We start from the raw sequence: 20,722 nt of genomic DNA, 5'->3' as shown, positions 1-20,722 counted from the left end.
TGATATAGTTTTGCTTTATTTTTTCCCCATCTTCCATTCAATGCTAATTAAAGGGAATAAATCAGTTTGCCTTTGAATGATATCAAATGTCTGTTATGAGAGTCTGTGTGGCACTGCTTTATTCAAGTCCAACAGAGTGGAGGGAGTTTTGCTGACAGATTCAGATGAGGTTATGTATGTATTTCTGGGAGTTTTAATCCTATTTAGTTCTTATCTCTTGCACATAAGATATGTGAATCATTGAAATCTCTATCGATTTTGGATAGAGCAATATTAGATACAGGTTCATTATAAAAAAAAAAAAAAAAAAAAAAAAGACGGTTTGTTTTTTGTGTGGGTTTCAGAGTTTTTTTTTTTTTCGCGCACTCCTTGTACACGTTTAGGCTGCGTTTGGATGTTTAGGCTGCGTTTGGATGTTTAGGCTGCGTTTGGATGTTGAGTTGAGATGATAAATTATTATTAAAATATTATTTTTTAATATTATTATTATTTTAAAATTTAAAAAAATTGAATTGTTTATTATATTTTGTATTGAAATTTTAAAAAAATTGTAATAATGAGTTGAGATGAGTTGATGATCTAAACGTACTCTAAGACTGAATGGATAATTTCAAGTTTACTTTTTTTTAAATGTATCAAACTTATAACTCAACTCGATGCATAAAATTTCTAACACTGTACATTTTAAGATTAATCGAATTATAAGATATTTTAAACCAAATGGCATAAAGTCTAATTTTCAAACGAAAGAATATTAGAATCCCCCACTGCTCTGTAAATAATAATAATAATAATAATAATAATCGAATTAATAAGTTTTCGTATTCGATACGGAACCGGACTTGGTTAATTGGAGGCATAGGTATCTCTGCCCCGTGCAAATTCGAAAACGATACCGTTCTAACTTCAAACCACGACCATTCTCTGCAATCACAAGCTGCCGACGCCATCACCACCACCGAGACCACTCCCTTCCAAGGTCTCCATGACCGTTGTTTACCGCCACCGCCAATGTCGTCCTCCACGGTCAACCACCCCACTATATCGATCACGGTATCAGACGAGGAGTCTGACGACCGCTCTCGTCTCCTCCGGGCCCGACGAAAGCGCCGTAAACAGCATTCCCTAAGCTCTCGGAGCAAGACGAATAAAGATCTCCTCGTCAGGGCTCTGAGGAAAGTGGTCAGATGGTGGCCCATCATTCTGTTCGTGCCTGCAATGGGGCTGCTCCTTTTCGAGGTGTCGAGGGTTTTCGAGAAACAACCGGATCCATCGGTTACATTGGTCCCGAGTTTCGGGAGGAAGGTTTCGGTTGGGAACTTGAACCGGTCGGACCCGAGGACGCGTGCTGTTCATGGAGGCAGAGAGCGTAAGCACTGCTCAATATGTTAACTTTGCAGATTTTTCAGAACTATTTTGATCCGTTTGGTCGCTCAGCAAAATGTGGGGAAAAAGAAAGGGGAATAAGGTTTGGAAAGTTTGAGAATTTTAACGTGGTCGAGTTAGGAAACTGAGAGAATGGTCTACATTTTCTTCTGGGTGGGAGGTCAATGTGAGTAAAAACTTTTTCTTTAATTTTTTATTTCCTTCATTATACCAGGTTGCTTAAAGATTTTGCCACCAGAGGAGCTTGAACATCTGGAAATTCCTTCTGTGGAATCACCAAGTTTTCCTATTGATAGAATAGAGTACGTCTCGGAGACTGATGGAGCTAACATTCACAGCAACGCTGACCTTATTCAGCATCATACTAATGCTACGCGATTTAATTTGTTTACCGGATACCAAACAATTCTTGAGAGAGAGCAGAGCTATAAGGTTATAAGTCAATATTGTTCTTCCATTATCGGTCTAGAATTGAATGGTGTATATTTTATCTTGGTATTTTAATGCTGCAAAATATATCTTGCTGGATTTATGTTGGAGCTATTCTAATAAAAACAATATTTGACCTGAAAATTTGGTTTCGCTTATTTCAGAAGTTTTTGCCTCTTTAGGTGCTTGGTGTGGTCAAGCATGCCCCAGATTTTGCTTGCCCAGTTTGTTTATTGGTTATAGACTTATAGTATGTAAATGAATGTTTCAGGTGAATGAAACTGCTGTGGTGCATTGTGGTTTCTACAGTGAAAATGGGGGGTTTAAGATAACTGACGAGGACAAGAGGTACATGCAAAGTTGTGAAGTTGTAGTGTCTACTTGTGCATTTGGTGGTGGAGATGATCTATATCAACCTATTGGAATGTCAGAGACATCACTTAGAAAGGTTATTACCCTGAATGAAAAAGTCGAACATGATTTTAGTTTTGAATTTGAATTTACATGCATGATTTCTCCAAACTTTGATATGCAGGTTTGCTATGTGGCATTTTGGGATGAAATTACACGCATAACTCAGGACTCAGAGGGGCATATAATTGGTGAGGACCGAATGATTGGTAAATGGCGAATTGTGGTTGTTAGGCAGCTCCCTTTTATGGACCAACGGTTGAATGGTAAAGTCCCAAAGGTAATATAAGGCAGATCTTCTTCTCAGGTTTAGATATTTTGGATGTCTTATCATATTTTTTTATTTTTCAAGATAATGCGTCCTTAAGGTGCCTCGTGTTTGATTCTGGGAATAAAGATCTAAATCATTATCTTTAGCAGCTAGGTGCTGTCCTTTGGAATGTATAGTCCTAATATTGAAATTACTGAATTGATATCTAGTGACATGCTGTTAAGTTCATATGGTGGGTTATCAAGTTGTGCAGATTTTGTTTTTATCCAGAAGTCTCATTGGTTGTCAATTTAATTGTTTATGTCAATTCTTTCAATTTGCCCTTTTCTTTATTTATGCATGATAGGCATGTATGACTAACTTTTTAGGTGTTGTTTTAGTTACGAAGCAGAAGATTAAAGTTAATATCGTATTTTTAAAGCAAAATTTAATCTTTTTGAGAATGATATATATTAACCTGTATATTTATATTTTTTCACCTTTTTAAACAGATGTTAGGGCATCGATTATTTCCTCAAGCTAGGTATTCAATTTGGGTGGATTCAAAGTCTCAGTTTCGGAGAGATCCCTTGGGTGTTTTGGAAGCACTTCTTTGGCGTACGAATTCTGTGCTAGCAATTTCAGAACATGGAGCTCGCAGTAGTATCTATGATGAAGGCAAGGCTGTGGTCAAGAAACACAAAGCTGCCCCAGAAGAAGTTGAGGTGCAGCTGTCTCAGTACCATCACGATGGCTTTCCTGATGAAAAAAGGTTCAATGGAAAGAAAGGTGTGCTTCTATTTCTAGTCCAGTTTCTTCTCCTGCCAAGATAAAAATTAAAAAATTTCTCTAGTTAAACTGCTATACCACTATTGTTCTAAATCAATCTTCAGACACAACCTTGCTCCAATTGCTCCAGGCAAGTCTTGATATAAAAAGCTTTAGTTTCTGCGATAAATAGGAAATCTGTCATTTTATCTTCTAAACTTCACTCCATTTATACCTATATATATATATAAACTTCACTCCATTTATTACCCTCCTTGTCCTTTCATATTACCTTCTCATTCTTTGTCTAATTGTTACTGATGTGACAATTCCCCTCTTTTACTACCTCAATCTTTGTTCTTGAAGTTTCACTGGAAGGGTTGTGTCTCTGAGTGGAGTTTTATTGGACAAGATGAATGCAGTTGGAATTTGTAGTGAAAGGGGGTGTGGCAATCGATTGACAATAGGTCAAAAGATTGTTATTGGAAGGTGGCGATGTGCGTGTTTGAGCTCAAGAGGGGGGATAGGTTTAAAATTTTCTGAAATTTTAATGTTTATGAACAGAAAGCCAGTCAACAGGAAAAATACTGAAAAAATAGTTTAAAAAAGCTAAAGCTATTATCTTAAACACATGAAAGGGATGAGATATTTAATTAATTCACATTTCATTGAGAATCAAATGTATCCATTTTTATGTGAGCTGATCCTAACATTGTTTTATGCACAGCTTTAGCTGAAGCTTCTGTAATTGTGAGGGAGCACACGCCTTTGACAAATTTGTTTATGTGCCTCTGGTTTAATGAGGTGGTTCGTTTTACTTCACGTGACCAACTCAGCTTCCCTTATGTGCTGAGGCAGCTAAGAGTGCTGAAGAATGTAAATATGTTCCCTGTCTGCACCCGTAAGGATATGGTGAATAGCATGGGCCATACTCGCAAAGCTAGATCTCAAAAAATTTGATATTTCCTCTTGATAAGGTTATTCTCTAATTTCCATTTGTTTAACTAGGCTCTACATTTTGAGCAATTTGTAGATAATTGTATCACTGAATAAAGTTACACTCACATATCTTCAATGTTTCACTTTTCTGGTTTAGTTATTTTCATTGCCTTTTAATTTTATTGTGTCGCGCGGGGGTGGGGGTATTAAAGCTACACTTAATTCTGATGAATTGAGGTAAATCGAACTGGCTATGTTTGGGAGTGAGCCTGCAACCAGTGGTAATCCACGCCCGCCCTTTTGTAGTTTGAGATTTGAGACAATTACCTTTGACCTTACCTAGGAGCCAGAAGGAAAGGAGAAAGATTCATTAGTAATCCAGTAGCAGAAAGATTCAAATCGCTAGGAGCCAGAAGGAAAGGAGCTAGTGATTTAGGAGCTGAGATTGGCTCTCGAGAGAGAGCAACTAACCATAGGAACCGAAAAACAAAAGACAAAAAAAACCCTTTTTCTCAGTCTGAAATACAAATGGGAAGAGTAAGCCCTAGAAGAAGTACATGATATGGTACAAGAAAGATAATTTCAAGCGAAAGTTTGGTTTTGTCCATGATACGACTCTATAACCCTCCAGCTCTTTCCAGTTAAAGCCACAAAGCCACCTGTTTATCTTCCTGTAGTGAATGGTACGGAACAGAGGACAGGTTCCGTTTGGTTGATAAACTCAATTGAGATCAATTCAATTCAGTTTAATTTTAAACTGAGTCTAACATTCAAACATCTAATTCTCAAATTATTAAATTCATTTCAACTCAAAACCTCTTTACACGTGGGACTCACAACCTTTTTCAATTCAACATTTCTTTACACGCGAGACCTATAACATTTTTCAACTTCTTATAAATATATCTAAATTCATTTTAACATCCAAACACAAACTCATCTTAAGTGGACTCTACAAAATTCACTCCACTATCTCAACTCATTACTATTTATAAAAAGCTCAACTCAGCTCAATAACGCAGCATTGTGGCTACCTTACCATGAGTTGGGGTATACATGCATAGGCATATTTTATTCCAAAGCAAATGGGTGGCTATGGCAAGATCATATTCGTTGTGTAGGTGGCTATTCATCCCGATGGTAATTGAATTGTAATGGGTCGTAATAATATCGACCTGACAATTTAGCATTTGACAGCTAATTGTACCAATCAATCTATGTGTATTTGTTTGGAGTTCATGCCCAGTCCAAGCTGTAACGTTTCTTATTCTAGTTGCTTCTTTTTGCCTGTTCAAATTGCATGAATACCTTGCTCTCAATTATCGACGATTCGATTTACAGACACATTTTACAAATATTGAGTGGATGACTACTGCATTAAAAAAATGATTTTAGATTTGTAGTGTCTATAGATTACAGAGCAGGAGTAGAAGAAGAAGGGCCTAGTCCAGAAGCAGATGCCTTTTTGCTCTCATCATTTGCATTGACTAATCTGCTGCAATGCCTTTGGAAAGTTCACCTTTGATGTGCTTCTCATCTGGGTTTTGATTCCCTACAGATCCTCTCTCTCTCTCTCTCCCTCCCTCCAAGAAACTCTGCTCGTTCGTGGGATAAGATGGAACCAAATTTTCGTTGATCTCGAAGAAAAGATTCCTTTCCATTAGTTGAGAGAAACTTCACTTGACTTCGGGGACTGCGAACATGGATGGTTTAATAACAAATTATAAGTTGAATGCATATTTTTTTAATGCAGGCAGGCTGTATTACCAAAGTGGAGCTCCCCTTAATAGATTGTTATGTTTTGTTTGACGTACTTCTTCTGTCTTATTTAGAATCATGAACTTCTAATGATGGAGTTTGAAGTCGGGATGTTTCCCTTTCTCACTTCAATCCAATCATGTGTTAAAGAATGCGATGGGTTTGTGCATGTATTAAGTTCCAGCACACTCAAGAAAAGAGAACCCATTTTTTCTCTTGGAGTTTAGACCATTTTAGATCATCTAATTACCTGGAAAATTGAAAACGATGACAATGCTTAAACAAAAGGTTGTGGCCGATTTCAATACATTTTACAACAACAGATAATGACAAATGCATCTTTCTAAGTTTTACCTTTTTCTCGTAGTTATCTCTTGCACTCATTCTAATGACATTGGTGTTTGTACGACTCTTTTTCTTTAGTTATTAGTTTTCAACTATCCAAAGCCATAATCGAAACACCATATTTTTAATAAACCGCAAGCATGTCTGTCAGTTTCTTTGAAAATTGGCGACTTTGACTTGCTCGAGAACGAAAATGTTTGTTTTTTCTTTTACCCTTTTTTTATTGACATCGATAAATGAAAACCAAACATTGTTAGGATTTCTATTTTGTTTTGATTCCCCAGTACGGATTTTTCCAAGTTGACCATCAGCTTGAATCCAAACTAAAAACTTCTTTTCTTTTCTTTTTTTTTGAATAGCAAACTAGAAACTTCTTAAAACATAGTTAACTGCCCTATTTAATTGTATATGAATAATGATAGGGTTATTATTTTATTACTGTTTATTTACTATTTAATTTATATTTAATTTATTTTTTATTTTACTTAATGATTAAAGAAGTGAGTATTAGTAAAGTTATATATATATTTTTTTAATTTTTTCTTAGTGATTTAGGATGTTAAAAAAATATTTAAAATAAAATGATAAAAAAATGAAAAAACTTAAAGTGTACCCCATTGTATATAGTTTAAGGTTATGCACAATTAGAGTTGTATTTGATGTTGAACTGAGTTGAGATAAACTGAATTTTTTATAAATAGTAGTGAGTTGAAATGATGAAATAAGTTTTGTGGAGCTCACTTAAGATGAATTTATATATATTTGGATGTTAAAATAAGTTTAGATATATCTATAAAAATTTGAAAAAAGTTGTGAGTTTCGCGTTTAAATAGGTGTTGAGTTAAAAATGATTGTAGGTCTCACTTGTAAAAAAATTTTGAATTGAGATGAATTTAATTGTATGTTTGAATGTTAGATTCAATTTAAAATTAGACTAAATTGAGTTGATTTCAATGCAGTCTAACAACCAAACGTAAAGCCTAAAATGACAATAATATATATGAATTGGTTTTCTTTTGAAGGGGTTGCTCTGTCACTGTGACTAATAATGAGGACAATATACAAATGTATCATATATCCAGTCTTATCGTGTTCTTTATGTCCAAATAATAAAAGAGGAAACAATAGGTAAAATAGAAGATCACGAGCTTGTTCTATACTGAGAATTGAGAAGCATTAGAGACTAGAGAGAATGCCTCATACAGGAACATCCCAGAAGCACTGCTGTGAGAAGGACAAAGATTGATAGATGTCTGGTATGAATCGAAAATTAAAAAAATGTAGACAAATCATTTTTGGAAAACAACACCCAAGGGCCAAATCACATGTAGGAGAGGGAGAAACAACGTGCTCAAATCCCAAACCCCTGGCCTATTACCAAAATATTCAAGGAGGATGTATGTCTTGTGTGTTGATAATGTCCTCCCCCCCAGCTGGGTAATTTCTACAGCAAGCATCGAATTCTAATGATATGAGATGTGTCAAGAACTATTTCTAATTTGCAAGAGCAAGAGGAAAGGAAAATTGTTTAGTCCATGATGGCTTCGAACTTTTGGTCTCGTTGATCCTTCCTTTACATGAACCCTAATTGTATTGCCCACAGCATAACCGGCCGTCTTGCACGAAATGTCAACTCTAGATGGGCATGTTCAACCTAACTAGTGTCATTTGTCAGCTATCTGCTCTGAAACATTTTGCAGGTTTCCCTTTCTTCAATATCTATAGACTTTTTTTTTTTCTGCATAGCACCGCATCCCAAAAAGAGGCAAGAACCTTTTTCTTCAGCATGTTTTTTGACTGGACAAATTGGTTGTATCCTAATTGTTTCCCCAGAGGGATTGGACAAAGGAAAGCCCACCAAACCAGTCATTTCATGTCAATCAGACACTGTTTTAACTTTCCCATTCACCTTTCAGCCCTTTTGAGGTTGCCTTTCTTTTTTCCAAGTGCTTCTCTTTCAGGCTTAGGGACCAACACCACTATAATCCTCCTTCCAGTGTTGTTAGCAACTCTCATTTTCTATGCAGCACCGAACGGACTGAGAGAAAATTACCAAATAACGGAAATGGACGTAAGATATCTCGAATCGAGATGATAAACTAGTATATATTGAAATGTTGTTCATCTTTTTTTGAATACCACTTTCACAATGAAATAAAATGCATGCAAGTATTCCTCGCATCAAAGAAATGGGCAACTAAAATCATGCTCACACAAGGAACATTTTTGTATTTAACTGGTCACATGGCATAACAACCATACCGAGTGTACTTTCCTTTTTACTTTCAACCGTAAGAAGGTCCATGTACCACGATCTCCTATTCTCTGTATATATATATATATATATATATATATATAGATCTCTTTTGCACCAAACTGTTGTTGTCTCTTTGTACCTATTTAAAATGGCTGAGTTCTACTTTTACATATCAGTCTTCAATCAAACGCCACGAACAGGCTAACTTCTTTTAATGCAATGCAAAAAGCCCACCATTGCTAAAGCTTGAAAGGTGGTATAACTTTCTTAGACAAGGGACTAGTCAAAAAAATGACAACCTTTTAGGGTACTTTGTACTGTATAGCATATATACTTTAGCACGTTATCTTTGCACTATTTCGTTAGTTCTCTTGTATCGAAAGGACAAATTAATGGGGTTTCTGGTTTTGAATTATATATAGCCGAAAACTCGGTCGTAGCACCACTAAATTTTGTTCAACTTTAAAAAAAAAAAAAAAAAAAACACATCTCCGTGAGTAGTCAGTCTCATTCTATCAGTATGTGTTCTGTTGCTTTTGAGTTGGGTTTTTGCTGTGTTACAATTAATGTTCCTTGGATGTATTCGTAACCCTGTTCGCTTCTCTGTTGAGGCAATCGTTCATATCTGATGGTTGCGTTTGCTGCAATTAATGTTGTTTCAGGGAATCTTTTAACCGTGGGGTTGAAGCCAATTCTGATACTACCATGCATGAAACAGAGTGGCGGGGTTCTAGTTTGAAAGCATTCAACTTCATGGAAGAAAAAATTTCAAGACACAAGCGTTCTACGAGGTAGCTCTATATTCAGCAAAGATAAAATTTTTATTTAGTTCTTTCATTTAATCCTAATCCCTTGTCAAGCCATGGTTTTCTTGAACTGGAAAAGAAGCTAAATCCCATTAGCTGTCTGATGCTTTGCCTCTTTGATCTTCTATGTGCTTTATGAATGTAATCTTGAAAATAAAGCTGGATTTTAATTTCCTGGAAGTGAAAACCTGAGCTTCTTCCGTACAAGAAGTTTGAACTACTTTTATTATGACTGTATATATGAGTCAAGCATTAAGCAAGAAGTGTTTTTATTTTTTCAAGTTATGGCGATAGAATGCATTACTTAATCAGAAGGTAGAGATTGTAGACTCAAAAATTTTGGGTCGTCCTTGCTTTCCAGTAGCAAGTAAATTCGAATAGAATATATCTGCTTAAACTTCCATAATGTCTTTTCCTGTGTTCTATTGTGACTCTATCTTTTTTCTTTTACATCAACAGTGATCCAATTAAAAGAAAATTCAAGGCAGATAGATTACATAGTATCCTTGAATCCCCATATCAAGTTAACATGGTAAGAAACTCAATTATCTGTTTGATGCTCTTACTTCACCAATGCAAGAACATTTTGCTGAAGGTTTTCCTTGTATTATGCAAACGTTAAAGTCAGAAAACTATTTTTCTTATCATTTTTTAATGTCCCCTAAACAACAACCCTGAGTACAATGCAGTGGCTACTTCTTTTATTACCTTATACGAACTACTTTTGAATTTTTTTTGCAAACAAGAGTAGTCATACTAGATTTTGGTAATAAGCAATCATTCAGAAATCAGAATAAATGCTCTTCTCACTTTCAAGTTTGGTCTATCTAATTGTTTTTTTATATTTACCCTGTTTTTTTCCCAGGAGGACTTGGGAAAACCTACGGCCTGTATTCAAGCCAAGAAGAGGCAAACTATGAACACTGACATTCAAAGTTCTTTGAAACAAGAGGTATAAATTTCGAGTTTTCTGAGTTGTGAGGCTGTGTAACTTTGTCAAGGTTCAGTCCAGAACAATAGAATGACTTCTTGTAATTAACATGCATTTGGTAATTTACAGTACATTCACTTTGTATCTTCTACAGGTTCTACAGCTTCAAAGACAATTACGGGACCAATTTGTAGTACGTCGTGCATTAGAGAAGGCATTAAGTCATCGGCCTCTCTCATATGATGCTACTAAAGAAAACTCAATTCCTGAGGTAAGTTCTCTTTGTAAAATGTCTACTTCCTACAATGCAGATCACATACTTTAAATACCAGACAAGCTATAAACATTTCCTCTGTCTTCCTTTACTAGCGATATGTGCAGAAGAATAATCCACTGAACTTGATATGTGCCATACTACTTGCTTATTTTGCTTTTCACAAATGCTTGATATTCCTTTTGCTTGAATTCAGCCTGCCCAAGAACTGATAAAGGAAATTGCAGTCTTAGAATTGGAAGTTGCATATTTGGAACAATATCTTCTTTGTATGTATCGGAAAAAATTTAATCAACAACAATCAAATCCATCCAACGTGGAGGGAAGATCTAAATCGACTTCAGTCATGCACGACGAAATTATTGAAGTGGCTGAATATGATATTATGTCAGAGAAAGACGATTCAATCATCCGCCCCAGTCATCTTAAGTTTCCTCGGAATTCAATTGCTAAACCACCAGATGCATGCAATGATATTTGGGGAACACGGATGCTACTGGATTCTAGTATTCAGTGCAGCCACTCATTGCTTTCTCAGCATTCAGCTTGTTTAGCGCCAACGAAATTTCCAACTAAAGCTGTAGACTCGTACCATTCTCTACCTTTGTCAATGCTGGAGGTAACTTTATATGTGGATATTAGTATCCCCTCAAGGGAACATTAGCGTTTTCCTAGAACATTTCCTGGTAATATACCTGCTTGTAGTTGGCTTGAATGACAATATATCAGTGTAACTTATCTGTGGCTTCAAATGTTCTCTCTTCAGCAAGCCCAGACTGCCTCTTCAAACTTAAGTCTGGCGGAGCATCTCGGGACATGTTTCTCCAATGATATTCCAGAGACTCCAAACTGGCTTTCTGAGGAGTTGATTAAGTGCATTTCAGCTATATATTGCGAACTTGCAGACCCACCTTTCACAAACAATGATTACCCTTCTTCGCCTGTTGCAATTTCAGAATCACTGTACCAGCATTCTGCACAAGGTCAGAGTGATAAGTGGAGTTCGCAGTGCAAGAATTTATCTTCATTCAATTCGTACTTTGATAACCCTTTCCATTTTGATGGATCAAAAGAATTCAGTGGACCTTACTGCACCATGGTAAAGGTGCAACTGATATGTAGAGAGGGTCGGAAATTAAAAGAAACTGAATATATGCTACGAAAATTTAGGTGAGCCTTCTCACTCTCACTCTCATTCTCACGCAAAACCTTGTGTCATTCTATTTTGTTTGTTTTCAGTGGATTTCACTTCCTATATGCTCCATCTGGTGGCTGAGAAAACAACATAAAAAAAGGAATAATAAATTGGTGATCAAATTTGTTATGAACCCAAGATGGAGCATCATGGATATCCCTGGTGCTGTGGACCAATATGCTACAGTTGTGATGTAAAATTATTGGCTGAATATACAATTTTCATAGTGTGCTTTTATGTTTAGACTTTCTGATTACATATTGCTGCCTTGATTTTTTTCTTAGTTTCTAATAGTTGCCTCTTATAACAAGTACTCAGAGAATTCACTGCCACATGAAATAGAAGATAGGGTTTTGTTTGGATATTTTTGTGTGAAGTGTAATAAAGTATGACTTTCAGGCATAAGAAACTTGTTCTTATAATAAACATGTCGCAAATACATATGACATGAAAAAGTGAAAAATTATTCCCTTGCAGGTCACTTGTTTCTCGGTTGGAAGAAATTGATCCTAGAAAGATGAAACAGGAGGAGAAGCTGGCCTTTTGGATTAATATCCACAATGCACTAGTAATGCATGTAAAAGTCGTGACAGTTTCTGCTTTGCTTTGTTATTTTGCTTTCAAGCCTGGAAGCATATCCAATGTATTTTGTTGTCTGTTGTCTTGCAGGCATTTTTGGTTTATGGGATTCCACAGAACAATTTTAAGAGAATTTCTTTACTACTCAAGGTTCACAGCACTTCCCTGATAATTTCTGAATAAAATAATGGTTTACAGTTTGTTCACATGAGGCTTGTGCATGATGCAGGCTGCATATAATGTTGGGGGTCACACCATTAGTGTAGACATGATACAAAGCTCTATCCTGGGCTGTAGATTGCCTCGTCCTGGACAAGTAAATTCCATTCCTTAATCATTTTGTACTTGTTTTACATTATATAATCCTGTTTATGTGGCAGGAATCAGTTGTTAGTCTCAACATTTTGCTATTGATTTATGGTTGAAATTTCTCTACTTGCTCAATTGAGACTGATTTAATTCAAATTTTCTCTCAGTGGTTGTGGCTATTATTTTCCTCGAGGACAAAATTCAAGTTTGGAGATGCACGGAAAGCATATGCCATTGAGCAACCTGAACCTCTTCTACATTTTGCACTTTGTGCTGGCAGCTATTCTGATCCTGCGGTATGCCCATATCCTTACTGTACTTGTTAGATAAATGTATCCTTGGAAACTGCTTTAATTGCAAACAAATGATTCTTGAGGTTGATTCTGAATGAGCCAATCTGATGCTGAGAGAAATTTTGCTCCCAATTGGTGAATTACTCCTGCGGCTGCAAATTCAAAATTCACATGTCTAAGCTGAAATAATACCTCGTATAAATCCATGCGCAGCTGAATGTTAACTTCTTGTCTAAATGAGATACCTTGACGGTTTAAGTAGTTTGACATTCATTCACTTTACAGCAATTACAGCAACTATAATTGATCCAAGCTGGACCAGAGTATGGGGTCTAAGATGGCTGGCATTTTATAAAAAACACTTGGACTGTTCGATTTTGTCCTTGGATCTTTCTCATTGGTTGTCATTTACTTAGGTCCGTATATACACATCCAAAAGAGTATTTGAGGAGCTGGAGGCTGCAAAAGAAGAGTACATTCAATCAACTTTCAGCATACGTAAAGACCAGAAAATCCTTCTACCTAAGATTGTGGAGTCTTTCGCCAAGGATTCAGGTTTGTGCTCGGCTGATTTGGTGCAGATGGTTGAGCATTTCATACCTGATACTCAGAGGAAGAGCATTCGGCAGTGTCGGCACAAAAGAACCTGGAAGGGAATTGAGTGGATGGCTCACAACTTTACTTTCCGCTACATGCTTTCAAAAGAATTAGCTTAATAATCTCATTGCTTAATAAGTGCTCAGTAGCATGGGGCAGGCCATTTTAGTGGCTTCAGCCATTGCTATCCTTTTTCTGCTGTGTGTGAGAAAGTGCAGTCAGCCTGGGTGTCGAGAATGACAGATGAATCATAACTGAACCTTCTCAAGAGAAACTAGACTAGTACCTAAGTTGAGCAACGTACTACCAAGTCATTGTAGATATCTTTTTCTGCAAAAATAGTGATGATCAAAGAAGCTCAAGATTGTCGAGCTTGAGAATATATTGAAATGCATCAAGTCAAGTGGCTGCTTTAAATCAGAAGGGAGACAAATGAGAAAGCTCCCCTTTTTAAGACCATGACAACTTCTGCCCTTGTAAGCTTGAGTTCGTTTGATCACCATCTTGTTCGAGTGGTGAGGTTGTGATTCGGCTGTCATTCCCAGTCATCTTGCCGATTTCTTTAATAGGTTTTTATGTAAAAACGAATGACAGTAGCAAGAGATAGGTTGATAGAATGGCAGCATGCGGTTGGTGTAATACTAATATTATTCCTATTTGGCTGGATTTTGTAATGTAAAGTATTTGTGTTAGTATTCAAAAAGGTATTATGATGCAGTCTGAATGTTCTCTTCATTTGTTATCGGCTATTTCTCAAAACCACTGAATGTCACGAGAAATCGACAATGGTTTTTGGTCAAATAACATGCATCCCTCCATGGTTTTTTTTTATTCTTTGAGTTTGGAAAGAAAATTATTAATTACTTTTTAGGTTTTCTAATTTTTTATAGTGTTACTTTTTTTTTACATGTTCATTAACTTTTGTATTCTTTTTGTTTTTTCATAATTTGTATCGTGGATAGTAGTTATGCTAAATTTTCTACGAATGGGTTATTGTAATATTTTGACAGTTTAATGAGATGATTGCCAAAATCAATAATTTAAGAAATAATTGTAAATTAAGCCATTTGAGAGAATATATATATATATATATAGGGTGGGCCATTTAAATATGAAAAAGTCTTTATTAAGCGATTTTGTGTATTAAACCGCTCACCAATGTTAAATGTAACGCACTCTTTCGAATATCTGATCAGATTCCAGTCAATTTTTAGGCACCGAAACACAACAATCACGAGTTATAGTTCATAATCACCAGGAAAAAACAGAGAGATCAGAAATTTAATTCACAGGCGAGAAATTGGTTGGAAAAATCATAAAAAATGTGTGCGTAGGACTTTTTGGAGGAGATTTCTATCTGCTCAGAGAGCACCACAATCACTTAATTTCTCATTGAACCGACACTCGCAAACCAAACAAAAAAGCTATTTTGGCGGTTCTGCAAAACTCTTTCCCCCAACTGAGACCGCATTCATTGCAATTCAAAGTTCAAACCCCCCTCGAAATCGCCACCAACTCCTACACGCAGAACACTCACTGGGACAGAGATATATGGAGGAAGAGGGAATTGGGTTGGTACTGGCTAGAGCCACAGAGCTTCGATTCAAAATCAGCAATTGCATCCACAAGGCTACCTCTACTCCAAGCCATGGCCCTGAACAGGAAGATGGAAATAAACAAGGAGGAGAAGAAGGACAAGAAGAAGAAGAGGAGGAAGAAGAAGAAGAAGAAGAAGAAGAAATGGAAAGGCTTTTGAACATTTCCGATGCCCTCCAATCCCTCGAGACTCAGCTCTCTTCCTTGCAGGTTTTTGGCCTCACACCTCCTTTTTTCTTTGTTAGGGTTTTTCTATTAAAGCCCTAATTTTGGAGTGCTTGCTTTTGAAATTGCTCTGATTCTTGGGGTTAACGTGCTTGATGATTGTGACTTAGGCTGTGTGCGAAATGGGGTTAAATCATTTCGTTTATCCGCCTTAGTAATAGTACTAGCTTCTCTCTTTCCTAGTCTCCATTTGATGACTCAAGAACCACACAAGAAAATGAAAAATCTTGGACGGTTTTGGTTAAGATCAAAGCTAAAGTACATGTGAAACTAGCTCATCAAAGAAATGTTCTGGCTCATAAGCCCAATCTTTATGTGGAATCTTAACTGTGCATGCCTGAAAGCCTATTCGAAATTCCGAATATGAGAAACTTGAAAGGGGTTATGATTAATTGTTTGAGTTATAGATGGACAGGTTACAAGGGCTTCAACGCATCCATGTGATATGGTTAACGTCCATAACAAAGATGATGCAAAAGTGATTTCAAGACCAGTCTTTTTTATACCAATTGTAAAATTTTCAGTTACGATAACTAGTTGCATCTTGATCTTTGGATTTCTTTTTTGGTAGTTTACATGCATCCTTCACCACGTTCCTTTTTTTCTTTGGGGGTGACATCTGAGTTATAGCTAGAAAATGGGAATTACCTGAAGAGGAAAAATGCAATGGTCAATTGCTTTCCTATATATTTTGGTACGATGACTACCATTAATTATCAAGTGTGATGCCTGGACACATCCTCTAATTGCAAACGTTGGCGCTGAATGTCACACTTCATCAAGGGCATGGGTTGTATATTGTGCGTGACCATGCATATGCTGCACACAGACATTTAAATATGCAGGCATCTGGGCATGACCTAATTATATGGCATATCACGTTCATGACATTTCATCATGTGATCTGATTTCCTCCCAATACTACATTGAATGAAGCAAAAAGTGTAGTGTGACTTGGTGAAGGCTACTATGGTAAAATAATCTACAGAACGTTGATACTACTTTAACAAGGGCACTTGGTCAAGCATACTTGCTCAATGGAAATTGACACAGATGTGTATTAGCTTGTCAATTTGTTGGCAGCAGTGATTCATGGATTCTCCATCTCTTCCACTCCCTGCCCCTCATCACCCTTGTACTGCCAATTTTTTCATAATTGTAAGCGTTAGTGATTTACCCCTCATGAGCTTCATTGCCAACATCGGCAGGCTTACTAGCCTTACTGAACACTAGTTCATTTAACTCAGCATATGTACATTATGTAGATCTTTGACAACTGTTTGAGATTTTAACGGTTCTCTTTGATGCCTAGACTTTGCAACAACAACAACGATATGAAAGAGAAGTGGCCCTTGCTGAGATTGAAAATAGCCGTAAGATGTTACTTGATAAGCTCAAGGAGTACAAAGGGAAGGATTTGGAAGTAATACATGAAGCTTCTGCGTTTGCTTGTGAAACAGTAGAACACAACAATGATCTTCAGCTTCCTCCATATCCAAGCCGCCCTCCAAAGAACTCCCTTCACCTAGAGAATGGCTACCTAACACAGTACCCTTCCACATGTAAGCCTGTAAGAAATGGAACAATCACCAGTGATCCAACAAATGAAGCTAAGAAGAGTATCAGCGAGTTAGAAAAAAGTCAAAAGCAAACTGGGACCCGGTCCCAAGGTTCTAGGAAAGGGTTGGGAATTTTCATTAGTGCAGCAAGCAAGACGGTGATTACTCTTGTTGGTGTGGTATCTGTGTTAAGCATGTCTGGTTTTGGGCCTAATTTTGCGAAAAAAGATGACATTTTCAAAGTTTTGGGCCTGTCTCGGCAACCAGCAGCTGACGAAAGGAGGTCTGGTACTCAATGCCCGCCTGGAAAAGTCCTAGTAGTCGAAAATGGGGAAGTTCGGTGTCTTGTTAAAGAAAGAGTTGAAGTACCATTCTCATCGGTGGTTGCAAAACCGGATGTAAACTACGGGTGTGGCTAGTTTAGTTTTCATTTTCCTTTGTGTATCTCATTTCCTTTTGAAATGGCCTGCGGTTAGTCATCACTTTTTTGTTCTTTTAGTGACATGTGCTTTGGAAGATGCAAAATGCAAGATCACATTCTTGCACAACCTAAATCCAGATGGTTTGCTTGCATTTATAACTTACTTAATAATGCCAATGTTTCATTGGATGTTTTCTCGGTTAAAGAACTGCGGCAACTATCATGTCTGCTTTGACCTTGGAGGAGGTTTTACTCATTCTGCCACGTTTGGTTATACAGATGAGATAAGGTGAGATGTTGATGAGATGTTTTGTTGAAAGTTGAATAAAATATTATTATAATAAAATTTTTTAATATTATTTTATTTTAGAATTTGAAAAAATTGAATTGTGTATTATTTTTTGTGTTGGAATTTAGAAAAATTATAATGATGAGATAAAATAGTTTTGTGTATCCAAACCGGGATAATGATGTCACTGATTACTCGAACGATTCTGGACAAGTGCAATGACTATATAACTGATTACTTATATAAAGGATCCTTATGCAATGACAATATGGCATGCCTGTAAGAACCTCCCCTATATGAAGCCGTGGAAATTACATTTGTCTTGGTTTTTGTTTGCAGGATAGCACCTGGAAACTTCTGGTTAATTAATAGGTCCAAGTTACACTTCCGTCCACAAACCACACAAGCCCATTGTTTTGGGAACGCCAGATGATTTTGTACGAACAAATTCTAAAAACACATTGGCTCTACGAAGTGTTGAAAGGTTAATCGTTGGACGTTTGGTAAAATATCAAATGTCAAATTCCATCTTTCAAAGCCAAAATAATGTTACTTATTTTTAATGTGGTAGTTCTATAGATTAACAATTTAAGCAAAAAGATTATTTTGAAATATAGGTTATTAATTAATATAATTAAAAATAATAAAACTCAGAAAAAAAAATCATTATTCTATCAAGCCATCTTCTCAATTATTGGGTCAACAAGTAGACGAAATTATTGGTCTTTAGGCATTTTGTTGCTGAATTATTTACTCTACCTTTTGTTTTCACTTTTTGGGCACACATTGGCTTATGTGCTGGCTATTAAGATGGAAATATCATCATCTTCACACACATCATATCATATTTATTTTTAATATATATATATTTTTTGTTTCTCCTAATTTAGTTGATTTTTTTACAATAACTTAATGGTCAAGCCGTCATCAAGTCAATTCAACTCACAGAGAGCAAAACCGTTTGTGCCTCGCTACAAGCAGCCGATGGTTTTTACTTTTTAGGCAAGTGGTAGGAGAGGCTGTCTGCTGCTACGAGTTGTCGTGCGGAAGATAGACCCCCAAAAAATAGCTCCTGCCTCCTCAGCTCTTGAAGAGCCGAATTTCATCCTCATTGAGCTTTACTATAAGTAACCCAAGATTGCTCCAAATCCCATATCAGATAACACCATTTTCAAAACCTCCTGCTAATTGTTGACAAAAGACACAATCTGCTCTGTCACATTCGGAGCCAGTTTGAGCATATAGCCAAAGACCATGAACACTTTGGAAGGAAGAGGGTTCACAGAAGAGCAAGAAGCTCTGGTGGTGAAGTCATGGACTGCAATGAAGCCGAATGCTGGGGAACTGGGTCTCAAGTTCTTCTTGAAGTAAGACAACGCATGTTGTATCTTCTCTGTTTCATTTCGATTTCGCGTATGATTGTTTTATATCGATGGCAGTTTAAGCAAATGGGAATTGAATGAATTGTACATTGGTCTGAGTTTTGTAGGATATTTGAGATTGCTCCATCAGCTCAGAAGCTGTTCTCATTCTTGAAAGACTCAGATGTTCCCGTGGAACGAAACCCAAAGCTCAAGTCCCATGCCAAGATTGTCTTTCTCATGGTAAGCCAGCCTACACACATGGCAGTCTATATTACCCAGGTTTGGCAATATATTTCAACTCAGTCCCGTTAGTTCTTGGGATTTCTCGTAGGTCCAAGCTCAATTTTTAATGTGACGCAACCATTATATTATTCAGTTAATCTTCCAATTGATGATGGACCAAAAGACTTTTAAGCCTAAGCGTGTCATTTATTTTTGGCTCATTTTGTACATGTATTGCAGACTTGTGAATCGGCAGTGCAACTTCGGAAAGCTGGCAAAGTTACTCTGAGAGAGTCAAGCTTGAAAAAAATGGGCTCCGTCCACTTCGAACATGGGGTGGTCGATGAACACTTTGAGGTAGTACTATTAATTCTCATCTCTATCAGTCAATTTTTGTGAAGTAAATAGGTAACTCATCATGTCTGATCATGTCTGTGTAAATGGTTCCAAGGTTACAAAGTTTGCGCTGCTCGAAACTATAAAGGAAGCAGTACCCGAAATGTGGTCTCCGGAGACGAAGAATGCGTGGGGAGAAGCTTATGATCAGTTGGTTGCTGCTATCAAATCTGAGATGAAGCCTTCCTCTTAAATAAGCTTATTATATATGCGCGCGTACGTGCCATTGATCGCGCGATCGAGCATGTGTATTGGGGACATTGTATGCTATTATAATTTAAGGACATCAAGTACTACAAGTTCACACTTATGCAATGAAGATTTACATGTGTGTGTGTGTGTGATTTTGGCATTTGGGTAGAATCTTTGGTGCTTAATGGATTACGACCCATATCATAAATTACTTATATAACCAAAATTTTATGGAAAATAAAATTAATTACAAGTTGCGACCACCAATTAATTTCAAAATTTTGGAATGTTCTTTTGAACCTACGTACACCCACTCATGACGAAGTTCGATCAATTCCATTAAGGTTTTGAGGCCATTGGTATTTGGTATATCACATATAGTGCGAAGATAAAGATAAGGTTCCTTAATAATAATATCATTTTTGCCGTTCTCATTCCAAACCTTTTACAATTAACACGTTCCGTCACGCAATAAAACGAAAATTTAAAACATCATTGGGATACTTTACGGACGCATGCAAGCTAGCTCCTATGTTGTCCTCTGCAACTTTGTTTTTATGTACACCTGTTCTTCGGTTGCCTTGTCCCACCGCAGAGTTCAGTACTCCAAAGATGTCAAAGCCTGCTGCCGGAGTTTCAGACCATTCTTGGGCTTTGCTTGGGAGTCGAACAATATCATTTCTATTTGAAGATTTTGAGGTTTTCATTAATGGGTAGGCTCGGACTGAATGAGTAAGTGCAGCGTGTGCCTTGATGGCTAGTGCGCCCAAGTCTTGCAGAGAAAGGGGTACATGGGATTTAGAGAGTGGCATCAGGAAATAAAGTTGGCCCAGTTGTAGGTCTTCATTTTTTGGGGATGAGTGGCAGCTGGGAGTAGATGTACATGGAATCTGAACAGCAGAGGAAGCAGGTTGGGTTCTGGGAGAGGATG

The 20,722-nt window shown here is 36.9% G+C and overlaps 3 protein-coding genes across 6 annotated transcripts; all 3 read left to right on the top strand.

Moving 5' to 3' along the window:
- The first annotated feature begins 828 nt into the window (after nucleotides 1–828).
- Nucleotides 829–4,339, top strand: LOC121254514 (probable hexosyltransferase MUCI70). Its single transcript, XM_041154579.1, has 6 exons — nucleotides 829–1,369; nucleotides 1,601–1,818; nucleotides 2,087–2,263; nucleotides 2,351–2,506; nucleotides 2,989–3,265; nucleotides 3,972–4,339. The coding sequence occupies exons 1-6, from the start codon at nucleotides 1,012–1,014 to the stop codon at nucleotides 4,202–4,204; spliced, it is 1,419 nt and encodes a 472-aa protein (XP_041010513.1). The 5' UTR covers nucleotides 829–1,011; the 3' UTR covers nucleotides 4,205–4,339.
- Nucleotides 4,340–8,089: 3,750 nt separating this feature from the next.
- On the top strand, nucleotides 8,090–14,193 carry LOC121254512. 4 transcript variants are annotated; one of them, XM_041154574.1, is made up of 12 exons: nucleotides 8,090–8,348; nucleotides 9,205–9,334; nucleotides 9,809–9,881; nucleotides 10,215–10,301; nucleotides 10,435–10,551; nucleotides 10,751–11,173; nucleotides 11,321–11,724; nucleotides 12,227–12,326; nucleotides 12,419–12,478; nucleotides 12,558–12,644; nucleotides 12,805–12,933; nucleotides 13,347–14,193. In XM_041154574.1, the coding sequence occupies exons 2-12, from the start codon at nucleotides 9,249–9,251 to the stop codon at nucleotides 13,644–13,646; spliced, it is 1,866 nt and encodes a 621-aa protein (XP_041010508.1). In that variant the 5' UTR covers nucleotides 8,090–8,348; nucleotides 9,205–9,248; the 3' UTR covers nucleotides 13,647–14,193. The 4 variants fall into 4 exon arrangements, with proteins under 4 accessions (XP_041010508.1, XP_041010509.1, XP_041010506.1 ...); XM_041154575.1 differs by lacking the exon at nucleotides 8,090–8,348 and adding an exon at nucleotides 8,658–8,796 and having other exon boundaries at nucleotides 9,206–9,334; XM_041154572.1 differs by lacking the exon at nucleotides 8,090–8,348 and adding an exon at nucleotides 8,896–9,061 and having other exon boundaries at nucleotides 9,206–9,334.
- Nucleotides 14,194–14,773: 580 nt separating this feature from the next.
- Nucleotides 14,774–19,929, top strand: LOC121254289 (plastid division protein PDV2-like). Its single transcript, XM_041154272.1, has 7 exons — nucleotides 14,774–15,333; nucleotides 16,661–17,325; nucleotides 17,407–17,527; nucleotides 18,863–18,984; nucleotides 19,107–19,221; nucleotides 19,444–19,560; nucleotides 19,655–19,929. The coding sequence occupies exons 1-7, from the start codon at nucleotides 15,079–15,081 to the stop codon at nucleotides 19,790–19,792; spliced, it is 1,533 nt and encodes a 510-aa protein (XP_041010206.1). The 5' UTR covers nucleotides 14,774–15,078; the 3' UTR covers nucleotides 19,793–19,929.
- The last annotated feature ends 793 nt before the right edge of the window (nucleotides 19,930–20,722 follow it).

This window comes from Juglans microcarpa x Juglans regia, chromosome 3D (genome assembly GCF_004785595.1).
Source record: "Juglans microcarpa x Juglans regia isolate MS1-56 chromosome 3D, Jm3101_v1.0, whole genome shotgun sequence".
Taxonomy (NCBI): Eukaryota; Viridiplantae; Streptophyta; class Magnoliopsida; order Fagales; family Juglandaceae; genus Juglans; species Juglans microcarpa x Juglans regia.
The sequence above is the reverse complement of the archived record's forward strand: the minus strand, read 5'-3'. Positions and strand labels throughout refer to the sequence as shown.